The 22,434-nt window shown below is 55.3% G+C and overlaps 1 protein-coding gene across 13 annotated transcripts in view; it reads left to right on the top strand.

The window, feature by feature from the left end:
* Positions 1-22,434, top strand: part of LOC139177584 (uncharacterized protein C17orf113) — a 58,854-nt gene that overhangs the window by 25,904 nt on the left and 10,516 nt on the right. For 5 of the 13 annotated variants that reach the window (XM_070773488.1, XM_070773492.1, XM_070773486.1 and 2 more), the window contains exon 3: positions 21,232-21,380. In XM_070773488.1, the coding sequence (XP_070629589.1) occupies positions 21,232-21,380 (149 nt within the window). Of the gene's footprint in view, positions 1-1,322; positions 6,475-6,527; positions 6,922-7,619; positions 10,802-16,175; positions 16,913-18,115; positions 20,884-21,231; positions 21,381-22,434 lie in introns of those variants that run through there. The other 8 variants (XM_070773487.1, XM_070773485.1, XM_070773483.1 and 5 more) reach the window with 7 other exon arrangements.

Below are 22,434 nucleotides of genomic sequence, written 5' to 3'. Positions count from 1 at the left end.
AGTAGCATTTCTCCAGCCTGGAGCCCCCTGGAAGGTTGTTTTTCAGTTAAGGGACTGACCGGAGTGTCCTGGTTTTCTGCTCTGGTCTCTGCAGGCCAAGGTCAGTGAGGTACACAATGCGCCAGCTTAGGGCTGAAAAGTGGTCGGGGGAATGGGGGTGTGGGCGTGCAGGGGCAGGGAAGGCCCCCTCCCTCTGGCTGCCGGACTCCTGGCCAGGATTTAGGCCTCTCCCTGGCTGGGGTGCCGCTGCAGAGGTTTGGCTGAAAGAGGGCCACTGGCTACGAAGCAGATTTCTGGGGAAAGTGGGTGAATGGATTTGTGAGGATGATTCCAGCTGACAGGCGCATGGGAGTCATGGGAGAGATGGGCCGCAGTCGGCCGCTGGCGGCAGGGGAAGCAGGTTCAGAAGAGGGCCCAGCGTGGGAGGCGGGAAGGGCTGGAACTTCTGCCTGGTTCCTGGAGGCAGCCGCGAGAAGCATGCCCTGCACACCCACAGCAGCCCAGGGTGCTCTTGAGGGCTGCCTGCTGTCTGAGTGCGTGTTCATGGGGCGACCTGTGTTCCTAGTACTGTGCTGGGGCCTGAAGATGAACAAGTCCCAGTCCTATACCCGCCCCGTGGCTTGCTCCCACTATGACTGAAATCTGTCTTTCAGGCTGAGATAGGAAAAGAGCAGATGAGTACTGTGGGTGGCACGTGGGACATGCCCCCATGGGAACAAAGGAGAAAGGGTGATTCTACCTGGGGGTACCACAAAAGACCTCCTGAAGGAGGGGGCTGCACTGAGCTTTGGAATAGGGGTGAGGGGAGGAGGGATGTCTTGGACAGAGGTCACAGCAGGAGCAGAGCTGGGAATGCTGTAGTGGCTGGGACTGCTGTAGTGGCTGGGACTGTCTCTCCCATCTGAGCATTCCCACATCCGGGCTGGACCTCAGGGCATGACTCTGAATAAGAGCGTATTTGACTGTATGGATGTTTCTGGAGTGTGTATGTGTTCAAAGTCACTCATTAATTCATCAAATACTTAGCTACTGTTTGAGGTATTCATATTTTTCCTTTTATTAGTATTTTTTCTATTGAAGTATAGTTGATTTGCAGTGTTGTGTTAGTTTCACATATACAGCATGTGACTCAGTTTTATATATATATATATTCTTTTCCCCTATGGATTATTGGGAAAATAACAAAATATTGAGTGTAGTTCCCTGTATTATAAAGTAGGTCCTCGTTGTATTTCTCTTCATTGATCTTTATTGAGATATTACTGACATAATATCAGTAAGTTTAAGGCGTACAGTGTGATGATTTGATACACATATGTATTATAAAGTGATTACCATAATAAGGTTAGTTCATACTGCCATCCCCTCACACAATTATGATTTTGTGTGTGTGCACTGATAACAGTTAAGATCTAACTCTCTAAACAACTTTGAAGTATATAAGGCAGTACTGCCAATTAGGGGCTTCCCTGGTGGCTCAGATGGTAAAGAATCTGCCTGCAATGTGGGAGACCTGGGTTTGATCCCTGGAGAAGGGAATGGCTACACAACAGTCTGCTGCTGCTGCTACTGCTAAGTCGCTTGTGTCATGTCCGACTTTGTGCGACCCCATAGATGGCAGCCCACCAGGCTCCCCGCCCCCGTCCCTGGGATTCTCCAGGCAAGAACACTGGAGTGGGTTGCCATTTCCTTCTCCAATGCATGAAAGTGAAAAGTGAAAGTGAAGTCGCTCAGTTGTGTCCAACTCTTCACGACTCCATGGACTGCAGCCTACCAGGCTCCTCCGTCTATGGGATTTTCCAGGCAAGAGCACTGTAGTGGGGTGCCATCGCCTTCTCCGACACAATAGTCTATGGGGTCGCAAAGAGTTGGACATGACTGAGCGACTTCACTTTTCACACACTCTGGTATTCTTGCCTGGAGAATCCCCATGGACAGAGGAGCCTGGAGGGCTACAGTCCATGGGGTCGCAAAGAGCTGGACATGACTGAGCAGGCACACCACTTGCAATAACTCACAACAATTGGGGTACATGGGAAGGAAGGGTGTGGGATGAAGGAAACACATTTTGGAGTCTTTTCTGCAGGACTTGGTGACTGATGAGATGTGGGGCCAAGGAAACAGGAGGTGCCAAGATGGCCCGAGCCTAGAGGGTGCTATGATGGGCAGTTCCATGATCAGAAAGGAGGCTCTGAGAGGGAAGTGAGGCTGGAGTGCAGGGGTGGCTGGGGAAGGCCATTCCTGTGGCCAGAGGACTCTGCCCCACCCCTGTTCCCCTCTAACTCGGGCTCTTCAGGTCCTCCTCCTGGGCAGTGGTTCTCCTTTCTCTCCCACTATCCCAGGGTGGAGAGAGCATGTGGGGTGTGAGAGAGAGGACCACAGCACCTAGATACTGGTGGCCAGAGACAGGCTGCCCAGAGGGAGGGAGTGCCCCTTCACTCGGCTTCCCTTTTCTCACAGTCCTAGTACGGGCTAGGTGTGGGGAGTCACCAGAAGGAATGAGGCCTGGTACTCCCCTCCAGATTGCTAAACAGGACCTGGTAAGTCACCTATCCATGCATCCCTGAGCCCTTGGGCCCTGTGCTGGTCCCGGGCAGGATGCCAGGATTCTGCGCTGAGCAGTGCTAGCCACTCAGTCAAGGTGGCAGACCTTCCCACCACCATGCTAAGAGGAGTGAGCATCACTGTGGGAGCATGGCGGGAGGGTGGTGACGGCTGTGACTAGAGCAGGGATGAAGCCAGAACCCTCAGATTTCTGTGAACTCTGGAAACCCAGGGCTCCAGTGGAGAACCGGTGCTCCATTGACCTGGTTATCTTTGAACCTACTTCAGGCCATGACCCCCAGCATCCACCCACCTCTCCCGTGGACTCTCCTGTCTCCTTGGCCTCCTGAGAGCTGGGGGTGGGAGAGGCAGCCCACAGCAAGAGGATGCTAGCAACTTCCCCCTGGGGTGGGGCGTAGGGACCTCCATCCTGCTGAAGGCCTTCCCCAGCCAGAGCAGAGAGACCTGAGGAAGGGACTGGGCCAGAGCAGAGAGACCTGACGCCACAGCTGACTGGGGCTGGGACTTCCCAGGTGGCACTACTGGTAAAGAACCTGCCTGCCAATGCGTGAGACTTAAGAGATGTGGGTTCGATCCCTGGGTCGATCCCTGGAGGAGGGCATGGCAACCAACTGCAGTAATCTTGCCTGGAGAATCCCATGGATAGAGGAGCCAGGTGGGCTATGGTTCATAGCATCATAAAGAGTCGGCCACGACTGAAGCAACTTAGCACGCACTAGAAGCAGAGAGAGTTACACCTACTGAGGCTTGAGGTGAAGTGTGAGGAGCCCTTAACACACCGCTCTGTCCTGGACGCCTGAGATCTCAGGCCTGTGGCAGTCTGGAGGGCCGCCCCGCCCGTTCCCCGGGAGGGTGCTGAGGGGCTGGGGGTGGGACGGCCCGGTCAGGCCCCTTGGAGGCTCCCATTCTAGAAGGCCTCCTGGAGCTGTCACTCTGATTAGGGGTCTGTGGGGCTGGCGCCTTGCTCAGTGACAGGCCGTCATGGGCAGTGAGGCGGGATCGTGTCTGGAGGATCCTGTCCCCGAGGCTTCTATGGGAGGGAGACGTGGGAGCCATTCTCTCTCTGAGCTTCATTGCCAATGCCTGGGTCAGAGCCCTCCTTACTCAGCCGTACCCAGCTTCCACCCGGACTGAGCCTGGAGCACCCAGGAAGGGGCACTGGCTGGGAAGACAGCAGGAACCCCACCCTTCCCCCCAGGGCCTACTCCAGGTCATTCCCCTACTTGCCTTCCTCCCCATTGGTCTCCCACATAGCAGGCCCTTTCATCCTTCAGGAATGTGTCTTGAGCCACCTTTCAGCAGCCCTGCCCCTCCTCCTGTGAGAGGGGTGGACACCAGGAACCCCGGCTCCAATATGGCTGAACTCAATGACCCTACTAACCATCACACACACACACACACACACACACACACACACACGCCCCTAAACAACTGTAGGTAGGTTTTGAACATTCACAGAGATAAATGTTTGCTGGCTCAACCCTCCTACCTCCAACCTCTAGTGTGGATGTTGGGCCAGCCCCAGGCTTGGGGGACAGACACCTGGACCTCGATGTGGGGGGACCAAGAGCTGTGATGTACACCCAGCACCAAGTTGAGCATGTACTTAGGAGATGAACTGTTTGCAAAGCACTTCCACACGCAGCACAGCATTCCTTTCTTACCCAGACATCCCAGAGTGTGGATGATTGGCATTCAGCCCTCATGTTAGACATTGAAATATATTAGAGCTCAGTGTAAGCAACAGAGTGTAAGCAACAGACCTAAGGCCACACAGCCAGGTTCAAATCCCAGCATCTCTGACTCTAAATCCCATCTCTTGTGCCCTCCCCACCTTGTGACTGTTAAGAGAGATGGAGCCTTAGTGTTTCAGGAATGGGGAGGGGGGATGGCCCAAAGCAGGTGGATTGGCTCCCAGAACAGGCTGATCAAGCACTCAAGGCCCATGCCTTGGTGTTCTCAACTGAAAAATGGGGAGATGCCAGCCATCTCCCGCTCTGCCTAGGCTAGCTAGGGACAGGGAGGGTAGCCTCCTAAATCCGGTTGGTTCCTCCCCTGTCTCTTGGCAGGACTGACCCAGCTGGCCCATCCCCTGCCCCCCATCATTGCAACATGACACCAGAGGGGAGAGAAGGGGATTTCAGAAATGTCTTAAGCTCTGGCTTAAGGGGAGTGAAGGGTAGACCCTAAGGAGGACAGGAAAGCAGAGATGGAGGCAGACTGTGTTGGATTTCAGGGCAAAGATGGCTGCAGTTGAATCAGACGTCCCTGTGCCTTTGGGAATGAGAAGGCATCAGAGTGGCAGGTGGAGGCTGTTCCCGGCCCCGTGCCCTCAGACCTAGCTCCTGTTGTAATCAGTCCCTCCATCTCCTCTCCTAGTCTTTGCCTGCAGAAACCTCTGACTGCATTCTGAGCCCCAGAGATCAAAGACCTTGAGCTTGGGTCATGCGTGAGTCACTGGTTTGATGAGCTATTCACCCCCCACTCCCTGCAGATGGATTAATTTCAGTCCCATCAGGAGGTCTCCAAGCCCTCCAGCCTGTCCCCCCATGGCTTCAACATCTCCCTTGGTTGCCAGTTCCTCCTCAGTGGCCCCTCCCAACTCATCCTGAGGCCTCTGCATGCGTGTTTCCCCTTGGCTCCCCCAAGGCCTTCCAAGTGGTTCAGTGGAAAAGAACTCACCTGCCAATGCAGAAGACGCAAGAGATGTGGGTTCGATCCCTGGGTCAGGAAGATCCCCTGGAGGAGGGAATGGCAACCCATTCCAGTATTCTTGCCTGGAAAATTCCATGGACAGAAGAGCCTGGCAGGCTATGGCCCATAGGGTCTCAAAGAGTTGGACACGACTAAGCACGTACACAGCACCCCCAAGGCCAGTGAGAAGTTCTTGCAGTCTAGCCAGCAGTGCCTCCTGCTGCTGTCCTCCTTAAGTGCTAGGTGATGTAAGTGCCCTCACTGACCCTGGACAGCCTCCCCCCCCCACCAAAGGTGTGAACCTGACCATCAGCACCTCCCCTAGGGACCACCAGGAAAGGCAAGGCTGTCTGGGTGGAGAATTAGGGGGCTTAGCTCAGATCCCTGGCCCCACAGAAGACAGGTTCTGTCTGTGTCTCTAGGTGGGTTAATTAGCTCTGGGCTTGAGTTTCCTTCCTCTGAGCACACCCACAAGCCCTCCCCCCAGAGCCTTTTCCTAACAAACCTGTTTTCAGGGGCTGCTGCCACCACCCCCTCCCCAGATCCTCTTTGCAGCTGGAGAACTGGCTGCTCCAGAGATTATGGGTTATTGTCTGGTGGAGACAGGATGCTGAGGGGGTGGGGGGCTAGTGCTGGGACCCGGGGCTTGGAATGCGAGGCTGGATCCAGCTGTGTGGCTTTTGGCTATCTCCCCTGCCGTATTCCACCCCACCCTCCCAGCACCAGGTGCCCAGGTGAATTCGGAACTGGCAGATTTCAGGAAGAGGAGGGGAGGAAGGAGCAAAATGAGGAGAGAAAAGATGAGTGGGGAGGGAAGGGTATGGGTAAGCTTGGGGTGACAGAACTTCTAGGTGATCAGATAAACGTGCCCCTCCCCCTCTTCCTGGCATTGCCCAGGTAGCAGATCCAGCAGTCTCCAGGTCCTGAACTGTAAGCCACCTGGGCTCCCTGCCCACAGCACCATGGCCAATACTCTAGGGCACTCTGAACTTCAGTTTCCCTGTAGCATGCTGTGCTCAGTCGCTCAGTCGTATCCGACTCTTTGCGACCTGACCTCATGGACTGTAGCCCACCAGGCTCTTCTATGAGATTCTCCAGGCAAGAACACTGGAGTGGATTGCCATGCCGTCTTCCAGGAGATCTTCCCGACTCATGGACTGAACCTGGGTCTCCCACTTTGCAGGCGGATTCTTTACCATCTGAGCCAATAAGGAGGTAAATAAAAGATAATGGGGGCAGAGGATGAGTAAGGCTGGAGAGAAGAACAGGGGCTCCTGCAGCAGCAGCTGAGTTCAGCAGGAAGAACTACCTGGCAGGCAGAGAAGGGGCTGGCAGCACCTCTTTTCCTGGGGCCTGGGGTAAACTCTTCTGTATGAGAGGCACTAGGCCCCCTGATACCCTCCCCCTGTCCCCATACCTGGGGGAAGGAAGAGCCCCATTCTTTCCATCATTGGTTGCGATGTGGGGACACCAGGGAACAGGCAGCTTCTTCCTGGGCCCGAAACCACGGCTCTCCAGCAGAAGCAAGAGTCCCTCCCTCTGGCCCTCCCCTGTCCCTCGCATCCCCCACCCCTTCCCTCTGTCACTCTGGCTGGGTTTCATTTGCTCCTCACTCAGCGCTCAGCGCTCAGCGGTGCCTCCAAAGGCAGAGAATGCTCTTGGGTGAGTGCTGAGGACGCCTGAGCTGGGGGATGGGGAGGGGGATTCTAGCCAAGGGTGGGCCTCTTCCCTCTCCCCTGCCCTATTCTTTTCCTCCTGTTGTTGGCCCCCCAAAGTTGTGTGTTTAGAGGCTGCAGTAACCAGCTGGCTCTTGGTACCTTTCCCAGGTACAAGTATGGGCAAGGGGAGCCCCCACTGCAGCTGGGAGCAAAGCTGGGGTGGGGCCAGCAGGAATGGTTGGGGGTCTGGAGGTCCAGCCTGCAGGAATAAGGCAGCTGCAGCTTGGGGCAGGTGTGTGTCATCTGGGGAGCCTGCTACAGAGGTTCCTTGTATCAAATCATACTTTCCATGCCTCTAAGGGGCTGCCTGGAGGAGCAGGCGAGGAGGAGACTAAGAGGGGATTGTGAATGCAGCAGAGAGCGAGCGAGAGTGAGAGCGAGTGGGCCGGGCAGATGGAGGGCAGCATCCACTGAGGTCCCCCAGCACGCTGAGGTCAACATCAGTGCCCCTCCCACATGCTTTATTTGTGGTCTCCTGGCTCACCTCCCCATACAAGGGGTTTCTTGGTCGTTTCCAAGGGAAACAACCATTACCCTTTAAGGATCTGGGAGATCCCCTGCTACAGGGGCGAGGGCTAGAGGCCATGGGGCTAGTTCCCCTGCTCGGGCTCTGGGGTCTTCTTCCGATGTGGAAAGGGTAGGAGCCTGGAACACCCATGCCTCCATTGTGCTGGCCAGCCCAGAAGTGGAATGGGGGCGCTGGAGAACGTGGGGAAGAATCCTAATCCTAGCAGGAAGTGGGGACCTTGGTTCAACCTCTCATTCCCTGCATTCGGCTCTCTCTCCCTCTTGGGCTCCCCTTCTTCACGGAGTTTTGGTTTTATCTGTGATAGTAACGATAACTTTACTACTTGAGGGGTGTGTATGTGTGCGTGTGTGTGCGCATGCCTCGGGGTCCCCATCACCTGCCCCTGTGACTCGAGGTAGGGGTGGGAGGGGACTCTGGGTTTGGCTGCCTGAACTTGTGAGTATGTCAGATGCATTTAATTTTGTAAGGGGTGCGTGTGTTTCTGCACATGACTCTTCCTGAACACACACCTCACGTTGTGACGGCGTGTGCCGCTGCATGTCTGTTTTATTATTGTCTGTACGTGCATCTGTAGGGGACTGTGTGTCCTCGTGTGTCTGTCCCTCTGGGTGTACATGATCTGAGTGTGTCTTTGTTGCTCGTGCCTGTCTGTGTGTACGTGCGTGCCTGTGCGTGGCCTCTGTGCCCGCCCCTTGGCCAGCAGGCCTGTCTGTCTGCTGTGGGTACGACCTCCATGTGTGCACACATCAGTGTGCACAGACCGTCTCACCATGGGGATACGTGTGTGAGTGTGTTCTTTGGTGTCTGTCCCTGTCACTCTCTGTGTGGATGCCTGTGGGCCTCAGGGTGTGTGTCCCTGTGCTCTTTCGTGTGATTCTTTCCCAGTGATGGCAAAGCAGCAGGACAGAGTTTCCCCAGATTCTGGCTCCCTTGGGTGGTAGGCAGGGTGATGTTATTTCATGAGACACCTGCTCTGCTCCCCTGCCCCAGTCTCAGTTGGACCCCTGTGGGTGGTCTTTTCTCCATCACTCAGTCTGGTTTGTTCCAGTTTGATCAGAGCAACAGTTCAGCCTCTTGAGGCAGCATCCAGCGAGTCCTGGGTCCCAGCTGTGGACCCCTGGCCATGGAGGCGGGGAGGAGGGGCTGCTCTGAGACACTTAGCCAGGGTGACTGTTCTGTTGCAAGATGCTAACTTAGGGAATTCCCTAGGGACCCAGTGGTTAAGACTCTGAGCTCTCACTGCCAAGGGTGGTTCAATCCCTGGTCGGGGAACTAAGATCCCACAAACAGGGCTGTGGGGCAAAAATAATAATAAACAAAATAAAAATGTTTACTCTTAAAAGATGCTAACCAAGACCCTCCAGCACACACCTGGCCATTTTGGGGGTGCAGAATTCTAGATCTGTCAGGCTGTGTGGGACCATCCTGGAACAGGGGTGTCTCCCTTTGTCTGAGTGTACCCACAAGCCAAGCGGCAACACATGTGTGTGCATGTCCCATGATATATGCGTCATCCCGGTGGCCCTGGGTGCCAGGGTGCACAGTGAATGTCAGAGGCAGAAAGTGGGCGGCAGAGAGCAGCATGGTGTGAAGGGGGTTGGGGGGAGTTCCCAGCCTGAGAGGCCCTGACCTCAACGTGTGCCCTAGGCCTTGAGTGGGAGAGTAGTGTACCCAGTTGTGCGGGGGCTGGAAGGTATTTCCGGGTGACTCTGTGCTGACTGGGTGACTGGGTCACCAAGTGCCCTGGCACCTCCTCTGCAAATGGCCTCCACACCCAGCACCGCATTTGGTCCTCAGACCCATTCCTGTTCTGCCCATTCCTCCTCACCAGCTGTAACTCCCACTTCACAGGTGAGGAAAATGAGGCTAAGTGCTGGGCTGCCAAGGCCCCAGAGTTCAGCTCTGAAGCTCCCCTGCAGGCCTCCAGGTCTGGGAGGAAGGGGGTGCCACAACCCCACCTTCCTGCATGGAACCCACACAGCGGAGAGGGTCTCCTGGACATCTGAAAGTTCTAGGAAGAGGTCCCTCCTCCCACCCACCCCATTTCTGTCATCCCTCTTACAAGTAACTCGTTGGATCATTAGATTAAAACATTGATTTCCTGGGAATTCCCTGATGGTAAAGAATCTGCCTGCAATGCAGGAGACTTGGCTTCAATTCCTGGATCAAGAAGATCCCCTGGAGAAGGGAATGGCCACCCACTTCAGTATTCTTGCCTGGAAAATTCCATGGACAGAGGGGCCTGGTGGGCTACAGTCCATGGGGTTGCAAAAAAAGTCAAACAGGACTGAGCAACTAACACTTTCACTTCCATTTTCCCTGGTTAGGACTCTTCCCTTTCACTGCTGAGGGACTGGGTTCAATCCCTGGTTGGGGAACTAAGATGCCCCACGATCTTTCCCAGCTCACCCACCTCCTGAGATTTCCCTAGGAAGACTAGAAGATCAAAATCCACAGCATTCACTGTAGAGCTTCCACACCTCTGTTCTGAGTGAGTGAGTGAAAGTTTCTCAGTTGTGTCCGACTCTTTGAGATCCCATGGACTATACAGTCCATGGTATTCTCCAGGCCAGAATACTGGAGTGGGTAGCCTTTCCCTTCTCCAAAGGATCATCCCAACCCAGGGATAGAACCCAGGTCTCCTGCATTGCAGGCAGATTCTTCACCAACTGAGCTATCAGGGAAGCCCTTATCTAGAGCGTTGAGAACCTGCACTGAACTTTGAACTTCTTGATGGTTTCCCTAGGGCTCTGCCATTCCGGCTGCTGGAATGCCCTTTCCCTGGTAAAACCTCACTGACCCTTTTGTGAAACTTCATTGCTGTTCCAGGCTGGTAATCTTTTCAGCTGACAGCCTGCTCCCCTGTGATCCCAAAGCATTTTGTTCATCACTCTGAGAGCCCTTGCCAGAGTATAGCCTCCCTAGCGATCCACCTGTTTGGCTCTCACCAGTGAGCTCCTCTAGGCGCCCACGGATACTTGTGATGAATGAATGACTCCCACTGGCGGGGAGCATCCTTCCTGCGGTCTAACCCGAGTCGCTCCTGCTGCAGCGCGCGCCGCGGGGAGGGTGAGAGAGTGACAGCTGGCCAAGTGCGCGCCGCGAGTCCGAGCGGAGGCCGGTGGGAGCCGCGGCCGAGCCCCCCCGGCGCCGCCGCCCTGCCGGCGACCCCGGCTCCCGCCGCCGCTGGCGCCTCTTCGCCCCGGTTACCGCTAGTGGCTGCTGTCGCTCAGTGGAGCCCAAGGAGACCGCGGCCAGAGCGTCCACCGAGCAAGATGGTGGCTCCCGAGTCTCCGTGAGTCCCGGTGGGCGGGGCGCCCCCTCCCGGAGCCTCCGGGCAGGGGGCGGCGACGGGGGCTGGGGGCCCTGCGGGCGAGTTGGCACCGGGCGGGCGGCACCCATCGGAGGGCTCCTCCACCGCGCGCCCCCCAGAGGAAGTTCCCTACCCCTCCGCAACCCGGCCCGGGGAGGTTGGGCAAGGGTGTGCAGAGAGCCCCGACCTCACCTGGCTGCCTGCGGGGTGGGAGAGGGGACACCCGCCCCTACCCTGCCTGAAGCGGGAACTCTTTCTAGTGGGATCCCGAAAGGAAGGGACCCAAAGAAGCCTAAGCAGGGGACTGGGGCCCCCCATGCTAGAGCCAGATGAACACTCAGTTTGAGGCTTTCGTACAAGGATGGAGTGGGGTCCGCCGGCCAACACGTCATCACCCCATGGGCCCCCATCCAGCTGGCCAGGGTGTGGAGAGGGGTGAGGCCACCTGGGTCTGCAACAGGTACACCCTCCTGGTTAGCCTTGGTCACATAGTCAGTCTTATTTACATCCTGCCCCACCCAGCCCGGTTCCCTCAGGAAGCAGGCAAAGAGTCCCACTGAGGTGGGGGAATGTCAATGGCTTTTGCCAGGATCTCTTGGAATAGCGCTATTCAATAGAACTTTCTGGGATGTGTATATGTTCTCTGTCTGGGCCATCTAATAAGATAGGCACTAGCCACACGTGATTATCAAGAGGTTGAAATATGACTAGTGTGACTGAGGAACTGAATTTTTAGATTTAAAATTCTGATTAATTTTAAACCACCACGTGTGGCTAGTGGCTACCTTATTGGACAGTGCAGTTTCAGAATTTTCATCTTCCCAGTTCTCCTTTCTCCCTACTCTTTGGTTCTTGTCTCAAGAACATCCTAGGTCTCATGGTAGTTTTATCCCTCTGCAGAATGGGATAGCTTCTAGGTACAGGAAAGGCCCTGACAAACTTCCAGAAGGATGTTACCTTGGCTTTGTACCTCCTCCCCATTCTGAGATCCTTTGGGTGGTGGACTGGATAAGGCCACAGAAGCAGCATGGGATCTAGGAGAAAAGGATGTCCAAGGTAGCTATTTTAGCTACCCAACAGGTGCCCAGGGGCCCACTCCATCACTCTCTCTGCTGGAGAGCTCGTGCTTCCTTATCTGTTTACTTCTCAAATTTGCTGGAGCACCTGCTGGGTGCCAGGCATGGTTCCCTTCTCTGAGGTCCAGACAGGAACAAGTGAATTACCTTTCCTGCCCTCAGGGAATTTATGGGAGGGAATGGGTGGGTGGACAGCAAGAGTGCAAGCAATAGAAATTGCACAGAAATAAGCAGATTTATAAACTTTGGGGAGCGTGTTGGAAAGAACAGGGGCTAGTGACAGAGAATAAGGGACTTGCTGGGAGAGGATTATTAGTGAAGCCTCCCCTGAAGAGTGGCCATGATGCTACGACAGAGGGGGAAATAGAACAGGTGAAGTGTTGGGAGGGAGAGTGGGAACATTCTGGGAAAAAGCACAGCATGTGCAGAGGTCCTGGGGATGGGACTCTGGCACTCTGAGTAAAGACCAGTGTATCTGGAAGGGGAGGGAGGCACAAGTGTCCCCTAGGGAGGTCAGTAATGCCTGAGCATTTGGCACACCTAGAAAGGGATTCTGGTGCTGGCCTCAGAGCAATGGGCAGTAGAGGGGGTTGTTTGTTTGGTTTTTTCTTTGGGATGTGGGATCTTAGTTCCTGGAACAGGGATCGAACCTGCATTCCCTGCATTTGAAGCACAGAGTCTTAACCACTGGGGTTTCCCAGATGGGGCTAGTGGTAAAGCACCTGCCTGCCAATGCAAGAGACATGAGATGCAGGTTCGATCCCTAGGTCAGAAAGGTCCCTTGGAGGAGGGCATGGCAACCCACTCCAGTTTTTTTGCCTGGAGAATCCCTTGGACAGAAGAGCCTGGCAGGCTACGGTCGATAGGGTTGCAAAGAGTTGAACACAACTGAAGCGACTTAGCATGCATGCACGCTAACCATTGGACCACAGGGAAGTCACAATAGTGAGAGGATTTTAAGTGGTATATTTTTAAGAGCCCCCTCTGGTACTGAGAGTTTCTGACCCAAGAGCAGGGTAAGAGTGGAGACCCAGAGTGCTATCAGGAATCAACTGCCATAGTCCAAGCAAGAGAGGATGATGGCCTGGACAAGGATGGTGGCAGTGGCATGGAGAGGAGGGAGGAGTTAGAGGTAGATCAAGGAGGTGGGCTCAATAGAACCTATGGCTGGATGAGGTCCTAATGCGGAAGAGAGTGGGGGTTGGACAGGCAGGTTTCTAGCCAGAGCACATGGGTGGGAGAATGGGCCGTTTTCTGAGTGAGGGAGCCTGGGAGGGGAGCAGATGTTGTAGGGACAGATGCAGGAGAGATCTGTCTAGAAAAGCCAGGAAGGCAGTTGGGTAGAGAGGTGTGGTGCCCAGAGGAGTGTCCTTCAGAAACGGTTCTGACTCTTTGGATGGTCTGAGATTGGGAAAAAAAGGATGAGATAACATCAAAGGAGTGGTTGATGAAAGCAATAAAATCCAGGGGATGTGGGATCCTGGAAGGTCAGAGAAAAGTGTGTTTCAGGAGGGTGTGATGAGCAGTACCAATTGCCCCCCTACAATCCAGGGAAAGAGGACCAGCAGGGTTCACCCACTTCGGGCAACATGGAGTGTTTCTCCTTATACTGAATGGGTTCCCCCTGGAATTCTACCCATCTACTCTTATTGTCAGAGAAGGCAATGGCACCCCACTCTAGTACTCTTGCCTGGAAAATCCCATGGACGGAGGAGCCTGGTGGGCTACAGTCCATGGGGTCGTGAAGAGTTGGACACGACTGAGCAACTTCACTTTCACTTTTCACTTTCATGCATTGGAGAAGGAAATGGCAATCCACTCCAGTGTTCTTGCCTGGAGAATCCCAGGGACCGGGGAGCCTGGTGGGCTGCCGTCTATGGGGTTGCACAGAGTTGGACATGACTGAAGTGACTTAGCAGCAGCAGCAGCAGCAACCCTTAATGTACCCACCCACTAAGTGCCAGGTTCTACACAGAGTTCTGGGAATAATATCAGGTGGGCAAGACAGTCACTGCTTTCTCAGAGTTTAGAATCAGTTAAACCAATGGTCTCAGAAACAAGTTGTTTCATACATTCAAAATAAATCCTTTCATTCTTTCAAGCAATCAACTTCTGCTGAGAGCCATCTGCATGCATAAGAACCTAGAGGTATAGAAATAATATATGAATAAATGTGATTTTGGCCTTTCAGGAACCAAGTGCAGAGTTACATAGAGGATCCCTGTGTTCACTGTGTTGTGTTATGAAGACTGGTTCACGGGGAATTACGGGTGATGAGAGGACAGGTGCGGCTTCCCTGGTGGCTCAGTGGTAAAGAATCCATCTCCTAATGCAGGAGATGCGGGTTTGATCCCTGGGTCGGGAATATCCACTGGAGAAGGAAATGGCAACCCACTCCAGTATTCTTGCCTGGAGAATCCCATGGACAGAGGAGCCTGGCGGACTACAGTCCATAGAGTCACAAAAGAGTCGGACACAACTTAGCAACTAAACAACAAAGAGGACAGGTACCAACCCCAGTTGGGGGGCGAATCAGGTGGCAGAAGGGATGCTGGAGCTGCTCTCCAGGAATGAATGGCAAACAGCCAGGGAACAAGGGAGTTCCAGGCATGGGGGGTGGAGGCAGGGGCAAACGTAACAGTAATGCGTGTGGGTCACAGTAAGCCTTTGGATTAGCTGAGCAGACAGAAGTGAGGAAGGTCTGGAGGTGTCTAGAGGTTAGGGGGGCCTCTCTGGCTCGTGGCGAGGTATGTAGACTTAGGCAGTGGGACACCACTGAAGACGTGGACACAAGGGAGGGACATAGTGAGATCTGTATGTGGCCTTGCTCTCTGGCTGTTTCATGAGGTATGAGTGGGAGAACCACTGCAGAGGCGGAGGCCGCTGCATAATCCAGATGAGACGGTGAAGGCCAGGGTCTCAGTGTGGCCTGTGGGGTCAGGAGGACTCGAGTTCTATTGCACTAACCAAAAAGTTCATTCGGGTTTTTCTGTAAGATGTTATGGGAAACTGAAAGTCATTCAGTCATGTCCGACTCTTTGTGACCCCATGGACTATACAGTCCATGGAATTCTCCAGGCCAGACTACTGGGATGGGTAGCCTTTCCCTTCTCCAGGGGATCTTCCCAACCTGGGGATTGAACCCAGGTCTCCTGCATTGCAGGCGGATTCTTTACCAGCTGAGCCACAAGGGAAGTCCAAGAATACTAGAGTGGGTAGCCTATCCCTCCTCCAGTGGATCTTCCTGACCTAGGAATCGAACTGGGGTCTCCTGTATTGCAGGTGGATTCTTTACCAACTGAGCTATCAGGAAAGCCCAAGATGTTATGGGGGGAAACTCCAAATGAACTTTGGGGCCAACCCAATAATTCCACCTCAGCCACTTACTGCTTGGCAAACCTTGGGCAAGTCCCTGAAAGTCCCTGAGCTTCAGTTTCCTCCTGTCCAAAGTGAGGGTTATACTTGCAAGAGTAATCTTGGTCTCCTAATGGTGTCATCACAACCCTTAGCACAGGGCCTGACTCAGTTCACATTCAGTAAACGGTGGTGACTGCTGTTGTCATCAGTAAACCCAGAGAGGAGGGGCAGGTGTGAGAGAGAATTAGGAAGCAGAGGTGGCAGGTCTTGGCCATCATTTGGCGTGGCCTTCTGGGACTGAACTGCTCATTCTCATCTAGCACCGGTGGTGGTGGTAGAGTGAGGGAGGTAGGGGCAACCAGCTGACTGCCTTCAGTCTGGGACCCAGCCCTCACCTCACGTCTGGGCTACCCTTCCTAGAACCGCACTACTGATGTGTGTGTGAGTGTATCCATGGGTGTCTTAGGGAATGAAGCTCCAGAGAAAACCAATCCTGTTTCTCAGTCCCGTGGCTCTGGGAGCACAGCTAGCTGTTAACTTCCTTCTGGAGACACCAGTTATCCTTTGGGCAAGGTGTCAGGATTCAGTCACGAGCTATTCATGAGCCCTGAGAACCACTGTTGGTCTCCAGGACTCAGTCCCCACACTTATAAAATTTCGTAGGTGGTGCCAGTCTTTCCAGCTCTGAGTTCTGACATGCTTCAGCAGTCAAAGCAACTGATGCCTTGTCCTGGATGGAGGGAGACCCTTGCTGGCGAGCTGGGACCCCTCATACCTCAACCCACTTTGGATAACACTCTATGGCCCACTCCCAGTAGCCCTTCCCCATTGGGTCCAAACCACACCTTGGTTGGGGAGTGTCTGTGGGCAGCGTGACCCCCAGTGGACTCCTAACACCTCTCCTTTGTTTCTTTCACCTCCAGTCTCCCACCAGCGGAGCGGAAGTAAACTTTCCTGGCTAAGTTAGATGAATGGTCCCCTTTAGCCTGGAGGGCTGCCCCCCTCGTGCCTCCCTACAAACTCCCCCTGTCAAGGGAGGTGCTTCGGTGTGCGGGGGAGGCTGGGGGGCAAGAGCATTTGGGCAGGGGCTGGGGGTGCCCTGCCCCCCAGAGGAGGAATGGTGCCCCCAGGGAAGAAACCAGCTGGAGAGGCTTCCAACTCCAACAAGAAGTGCAAGCGTTACTTCAACGAGCACTGGAAAGAGGAGTTCACCTGGCTGGACTTTGACTACGAGCGGAAGCTGATGTTCTGCCTTGAGTGCCGCCAGGCCCTGGTGCGGAACAAGCATGGCAAAGCGGAGAATGCCTTCACCGTGGGCACCGACAACTTCCAGCGCCACGCCCTGCTGCGCCACGTGACCTCGGGGGCCCACCGCCAGGCTCTGGCTGCCAACCGGGGCCAGCCCTCTTTTGAGGGCCAGGCTGAGGGCAGAGGAGCCTGCCCAGGCCTGGCCACCGCCCTCAGCTCCAGGGGCGTCAAGGTGGAAGCAGACCCGGCTAAAGTGGCCGTGCTGACCACAGTGTACTGCATGGCCAAGGAGGAAGTGCCTGACGACCGCTGCTCTGCCCTGCTCGAGCTGCAGAGATTCAACCTGTGCCAGGCGCTGCTGGGCATGGATCACGGCGATTACTACAGCCCCAGGAGGGTGAGGGACATGCAGGTGGGTGGCAGCCAGGGGTGTGGGGGAGGGATTGAGGAGGGAGGACACGGAGCCATCTGGGCATGGCACCAGCATGCCAGGTCCCCGGGGAAGAGGCCAAAGCAGTTCATTCACACCTTCACCCATCAGAGCCTGCACTGAGGGCATACTAGGTGCCAGGCCCTGGGCCAGCTGCAGGGCGCCTAACAGTGAAGAGGCTGGACCAGGCTCTGTCCTCGGGGGGTCAGGGGTGCTTGGCTCACTACCTAGGCCAGAGGTTGCAAACTGGTGGCCTGGGGGCTTGATTGGCTCACAGGCATGTTTTGGTAGTTTTCACAGTGTTTTTGAAAGACTTAAATTAGTCTCCAAGTTTAAAAAAAAAAAAAAAAGACATTCCATATAAAAATGTGGACTTCTGACTTCTGCTGAAAAACTAGGTCCTGTGCAGTCAGGGCATGAAGTTCTGGAGTTGGAGAGCAGGGCATGGGCTTCCCCATTCCCACTGGTTTATCCCCCGTCCTCTTGAAACTCAGTATCACCCACATGGCCGCTGGGGACATGCACACTTATGTAGCTCTGTCCTAGGTATTGGCTTTATGAGTCCTGGGGCTGGTATGGGGGTGAAGAGGTTGGATCTCATCCTACCGAGAGATGAGAGACAAACAGCACACAGCTGGGGCCCTGTTTAACCTGTGGGCAGTCAACCTATCAGTTAATCCCAGAGCAGCAGAGCAGAGGGAGACCCCCAAGAATAAGGCTGACTGGGGCGATGCTGTAGAAAAACAAACAGATGCTTTAGAATCCTTAGGATTCCTAAAGCACTTTCACATTTATAAACATAACAACAAAAGATTACATGAATGGGAATTTCTGGAGGTCCTGTGATTAAGACTCCAAGCTTTCACTGCTGAGGGCCTGGGTTCAATCCCTGGTTGGGGAACTAGATCACAGAAGCAGTGTGGCGTGAGTAAAAAAAAAAATTGGTAAGTCATAACAACCTTTTAAGGAGATTGGGGGCAGGCATTAGCCTCAAGGCAACTAAGAGATGAACAGAGAGGTCAAATGACTTGCCCAAGGTCATGCAGCCAGTAAGTGACAAAGCTAGGATTAGTCCCTAAGACTGTCCAACCCCAGGCCTGTGCTCTTTCACCCCGTCCTGTCTGCCTCCCCTTCTCAGGAGTAGCCTAACCCTGTCCTCCCTTTTTCTCTCCCTGGCTGTCCCAGGTGGCCATCGCCAGTGTCTTGCACGCAGAGGCCCGTCAGCGCCTGAAGGCATCCCCGTATGTGGGCCTGGTGTTGGACGAGACCAGGGACTGGCCTGAGTCCCACCGTCTGGCCTTGTTTGTCACTTCAGTGTCCCCCTGCGATGGCCAGCCTGCCACCACCTTTCTGGGCAGTGTGGAGCTACAGGAAGGCAAGGCCACCGCTGGCCAAGTCCTGGACATCCTGCAGGCTTTTGGCGTGTCTGCATCCAAGCTGGCCTGGCTCAGCTCAAGCCTCCCCAGTGACCGCCTGGGGAGCGTGCGCCCGCAGCTCCAGGCCGCCTGCCCACTGCTCACGGAGCTACACTGCCTCCCTGGCCGGACAGACCCCAGGCCCCCTGCCTACCTAGGTGAATATGAAAGTGTACTGGATGCCCTATTTCGCCTGCATGGTGGCCCCAGTTCTCACGTGGTCCCTGAACTCAGGGCGGCACTGGACCTTGCAGCTATTGACTTGGCAGGACCACGGCCAGTGCCCTGGGCCTCCCTGCTGCCTGTGGTGGAAGCTGTGGCTGAGGCTTGGCCTTGCCTGGTGCTCACACTGGAGGCCTCTGCCCCAGCCTCGCCTACCACAAGGGCGCTGGCCCTCGCCCTGCGCCAGTTCACCTTCGTGGCCTTCACCCACCTCCTGCTGGACGTTCTGCCCTCCGTGCAGAAGCTGGCCCTTGTCCTGCAGCCAGAAGAGCCGGATTTGGCCTTGCTGCAGCCTCTGGTGATGGCAGCTACAGCCTCCCTCCACGCACAGTGCAGTTCAGGTGGGGCGCGCCTCCAGGGCTTCCTGCAGGAACTGACATCCTCTAGTGCCGATCTGGGCTGTGGCCGCTGCACCTACCGCGGTGTGGAGCTGGTGGGCTACTCTGAAGCTGCGGTCCAGGGCTTGGAGCGACTGCGGGGAGCCTTCCTGGACTCCATGCGGAGGGGGCTGCGGGACTCTTACCCCGGGCCCTCGCTGGACGCCGTGGCCGCCTTCGCGGCCATCTTCGACCCCCGCCGCTACCCGCAGGCCCCAGAGGAGCTGGGCGCTCACGGCGAGGGGGCACTCCGCGTCCTGCTGCGCGCCTTCGCCCCCGCTGTGGTGCGCCAGAGGGCGCTGGGCGACTTCGCGCTCTTCAAGCGCGTGGTGTGCAGCCTGGGGCGGCTGGGCCCGCGGGCCCTGTGCACCAAGCTGGCGTGCGCGCGCTCAGAACTGCACGAGCTCTTCCCCGACTTCGCCGCCCTGGCCGCACTGGCCTTGGCGCTGCCTGCGGGCGCCGGCCTCCTGGACAAGGTCGGCCGCAGCCGGGAGCTGCGGTGGTGGGGGCCAGGCGGGGCGGGGGAAGGGCGGGGCGGCCCCGTGGTGAAGATCGCGGTAGATGGGCCGCCGCTGCACGAGTTTGACTTCGCGCTGGCGGTGGAGTTCCTAGAGAGCGGGTGGGGCGAGGGCCTCCTGGGCTCGCAGCTCACCTGAGAGCGGCCTCCTCTCCCCTGTCCAGCCGGTCTGGGGCCCTGGACTCGCTAAGGGCCAAGCCAGACTTGACCTAGCAAGCTTACCTCCTAACTGTGGCCTCCCACCCACCTTCCCCGGGCTTCCTCGGCTCCACGCTGAGTACTAACCCGGCTCAGTGGGATGTGGAGGAGGGGCTGGGTCGGGGGTGCGAGTGGGGGCTTGGGCCCGTGGGCAGAGGTGCTAGGGTCTCGGGCACCCTAAATATCACTCCTGACCTTTCCGGTTCTGCGGGGAGTAGTTCACCCTGTTCCCTCGGAACTCCACTCAAGTTTTCTCTCTAGAAAAGCTGAGGGGTCTTGGTTGGAAGGAGGAAGACAGAGCCTCCTCAGTTGAGGGGTTGAAGGTCAGGAGACTGGGTCCTTGACTGTTAGCCCTGCTCCTAGCAACACGTCTTCTCTTCAGATACGACTGGGGGAAAAATGACTGTCTTTGTTTTTAACGCACATCAGAGCACCCTCTCTGTGAAAAAGCTCAAGGGAAGTAAGAGGTGCCCTCTCCACCAACAGGCTGCCTGAGACTTTTCTGTACTTGGCTATATGTAGACATCCACTCCAGTATTCTTGCCTGGAAAATCCCATGGACAGAGGAGCCTGGGAGTCAACAGTCCATAGGGTGGCAAAGAGTCGGACTAGACTGAAGCGACTTAGCGCACACACACAGACATACATATTTATCAATGTGAAATAAATCTATCCTAGCCTCCCTCGTGTTAACACACAAAACTGAAAAGGACTTCTTTTGGTTTTGCAACAACAGGGTTCAAAAAAGTCCCAAATGGGCTGAATTTATTTCTAATTTTTTTCTTCCTCAAAGTCTGGTTGTTCTCCAAGTTCCTAACCTTCCCCTGCCCTTGCCTCAGATCTCTCTCTCTTTTTTTTTTTTTTTGGCAGTGCTGAGATTTTAGTTCCCTGACCAGGGATTGAACCCAGGCCCCTGCCTCAGACCTTTAAGACCAAAGAGTGTATAAACCACAGTGCTGGACTGGTTGACCCCAAGGACCAGCCTCAGGCCTGACCCAGGGGTGTTGGAGGGCTTTTGTCTCCAGTGGAGAGCAGTTGGGGCCTCACCGGAGTTGGGGAATACATCCCTTCAGATTCTGGGGGGTTTCCTATCCCCTCTGTCAGCCCTTGCTGTGAATGTTGTGGGGGATCTGGAGGGGAGTAGTTAGTGAGAGGGGAGGGGGCTGGCCATTCCAAGTCTCCTAGGTTTGGGTTTAATTTGCAATAAAGTGGAAACCCAGTGCATCGTGCAGTCTCCATGGTGGTGTGTGTGTCAGGGGCCCGCCCCGACTCCCCTCTGGGGTTCACTGGGGCCATAATGCTGCCCCTGCGGCGGGGGGGTGGTGGTCATCCTTCTGGGCTGGGAGCCTGGAACTGTGGACCCTCTGCTTCCACTTCCCCAGTGGTGAAGGGGAGAGGCGCAGAGATGGGCTGTAATCACCCTGGGCTTAGCCAGCGCTGCTTTGTGGAGATGAGAGTTTCTGCCCTGGCTCCACAGCCAAGAAGCCCATCAACCTCTTTTGTTCTGGCTGTGGAGGGAGGAGCGAGCCCTGTGACTCCCTGTTTCAGACCCTGCCCTTCTTCCTCCTGCAGCAGGCCCAGCCTCCGGAGCCCCCAGCCCGCTGCTGGCCTCCCTGGCCCTGCCCGCCAGGCCTCTGCAGCCCCCGCTGGACTTCAAGCACTTGCTCACCTTCCACTTCAATGGCGCCACCCCGCTCAGTCTCTTCCCCAACTTCAGCACGGTACGGGCTGGGCGGGCGGGTGGGGGGAGTGCAACCCAGCATGGGGGTGGGCTGGGAAGGTGGGCTCCCAGGGGCCGGCTCTTAGAAGCTGGGTCCAACCAGGAGCAACATCCCCCCGAGTGACCAGGTGCTCCCCAAATGGGGCCCAGCTCCTCCTTAGGCCAGAATATCCAGGATGCTACTGTCCTGTCCCCTAGCAACTGGTGCTGAGCCCGGAGGGCCTGTGAGCTGCAGGTTTCATCGAGCTTTCATAAAGGGGCATCTGTGGATGATCTGTGTATGTCTGTGTGCCTTTCCGTTTTAGTTTGTCTCTGTAGGACTTTGTGTGTATTTATGGGTGTGAGTTTGTGCACGTGTGCTTGTGAACTCTTTATGCCTGTGCAGTTGTCTTTATGTAGTGTATATGCCTGGGTATCTGAGTTTTTTTGTGTCTACTGTGTATGTGTTTGGTGTGTGCCTGGCCTCCGCGTGTATGTTTTCCTATGGTTTGGATGATTGTAAGTTTGTGAATGTGTGCCATTGGTGTGCAGGTGAGTGTGTATCTTTCTGCTTGTTTCTGTGATTTGTAACTACCTGTAAGTTTATGGGCTGTGTGTCTGCCTACTAGTCTGTGTACTAGTATTTCCATGTATGTGTGTAAATATGAAATTTACTTCACTATATGAGCTATAAGGTATATGACCCCTTTTAAAAATTTTTTGAAAAATCAAATGTAATCATTGATGAGCCTCACCCCATCCTGAAAAGATGGTGGGAAAGTCTATCTAATCACCCTTGGGAGCCCCTTCCTTCCCGCCCTCCAGACTTGTACAAAGAGCCTAAGGAGCCCGAGACAATTGGGGGGGGTCCTCTGGTTTTCAGTCCCCACTGTCACTTGCTGACATGCTCATTGTTCAGGCACATGGTCCCTATGAGGGGGTCAATCTGCAGTTGTTCTCATCACTGGGGGCCCTGCAGGCCACTCTCCCCTGAAATCCTGTCCCGCCCCGCCACCCACCTACCTCAGCCCCTGGCCCTGGGTGCTGTGAGGGTTAGAACCTCTTTCTGGTCTCAG

This window comes from Bos indicus, chromosome 19 (genome assembly GCF_029378745.1).
Source record: "Bos indicus isolate NIAB-ARS_2022 breed Sahiwal x Tharparkar chromosome 19, NIAB-ARS_B.indTharparkar_mat_pri_1.0, whole genome shotgun sequence".
Lineage (NCBI taxonomy): Eukaryota > Metazoa > Chordata > Mammalia > Artiodactyla > Bovidae > Bos > Bos indicus.
Note: the sequence above shows the minus strand (reverse complement) of the source record. Positions and strands in the feature narration are given on the sequence as shown.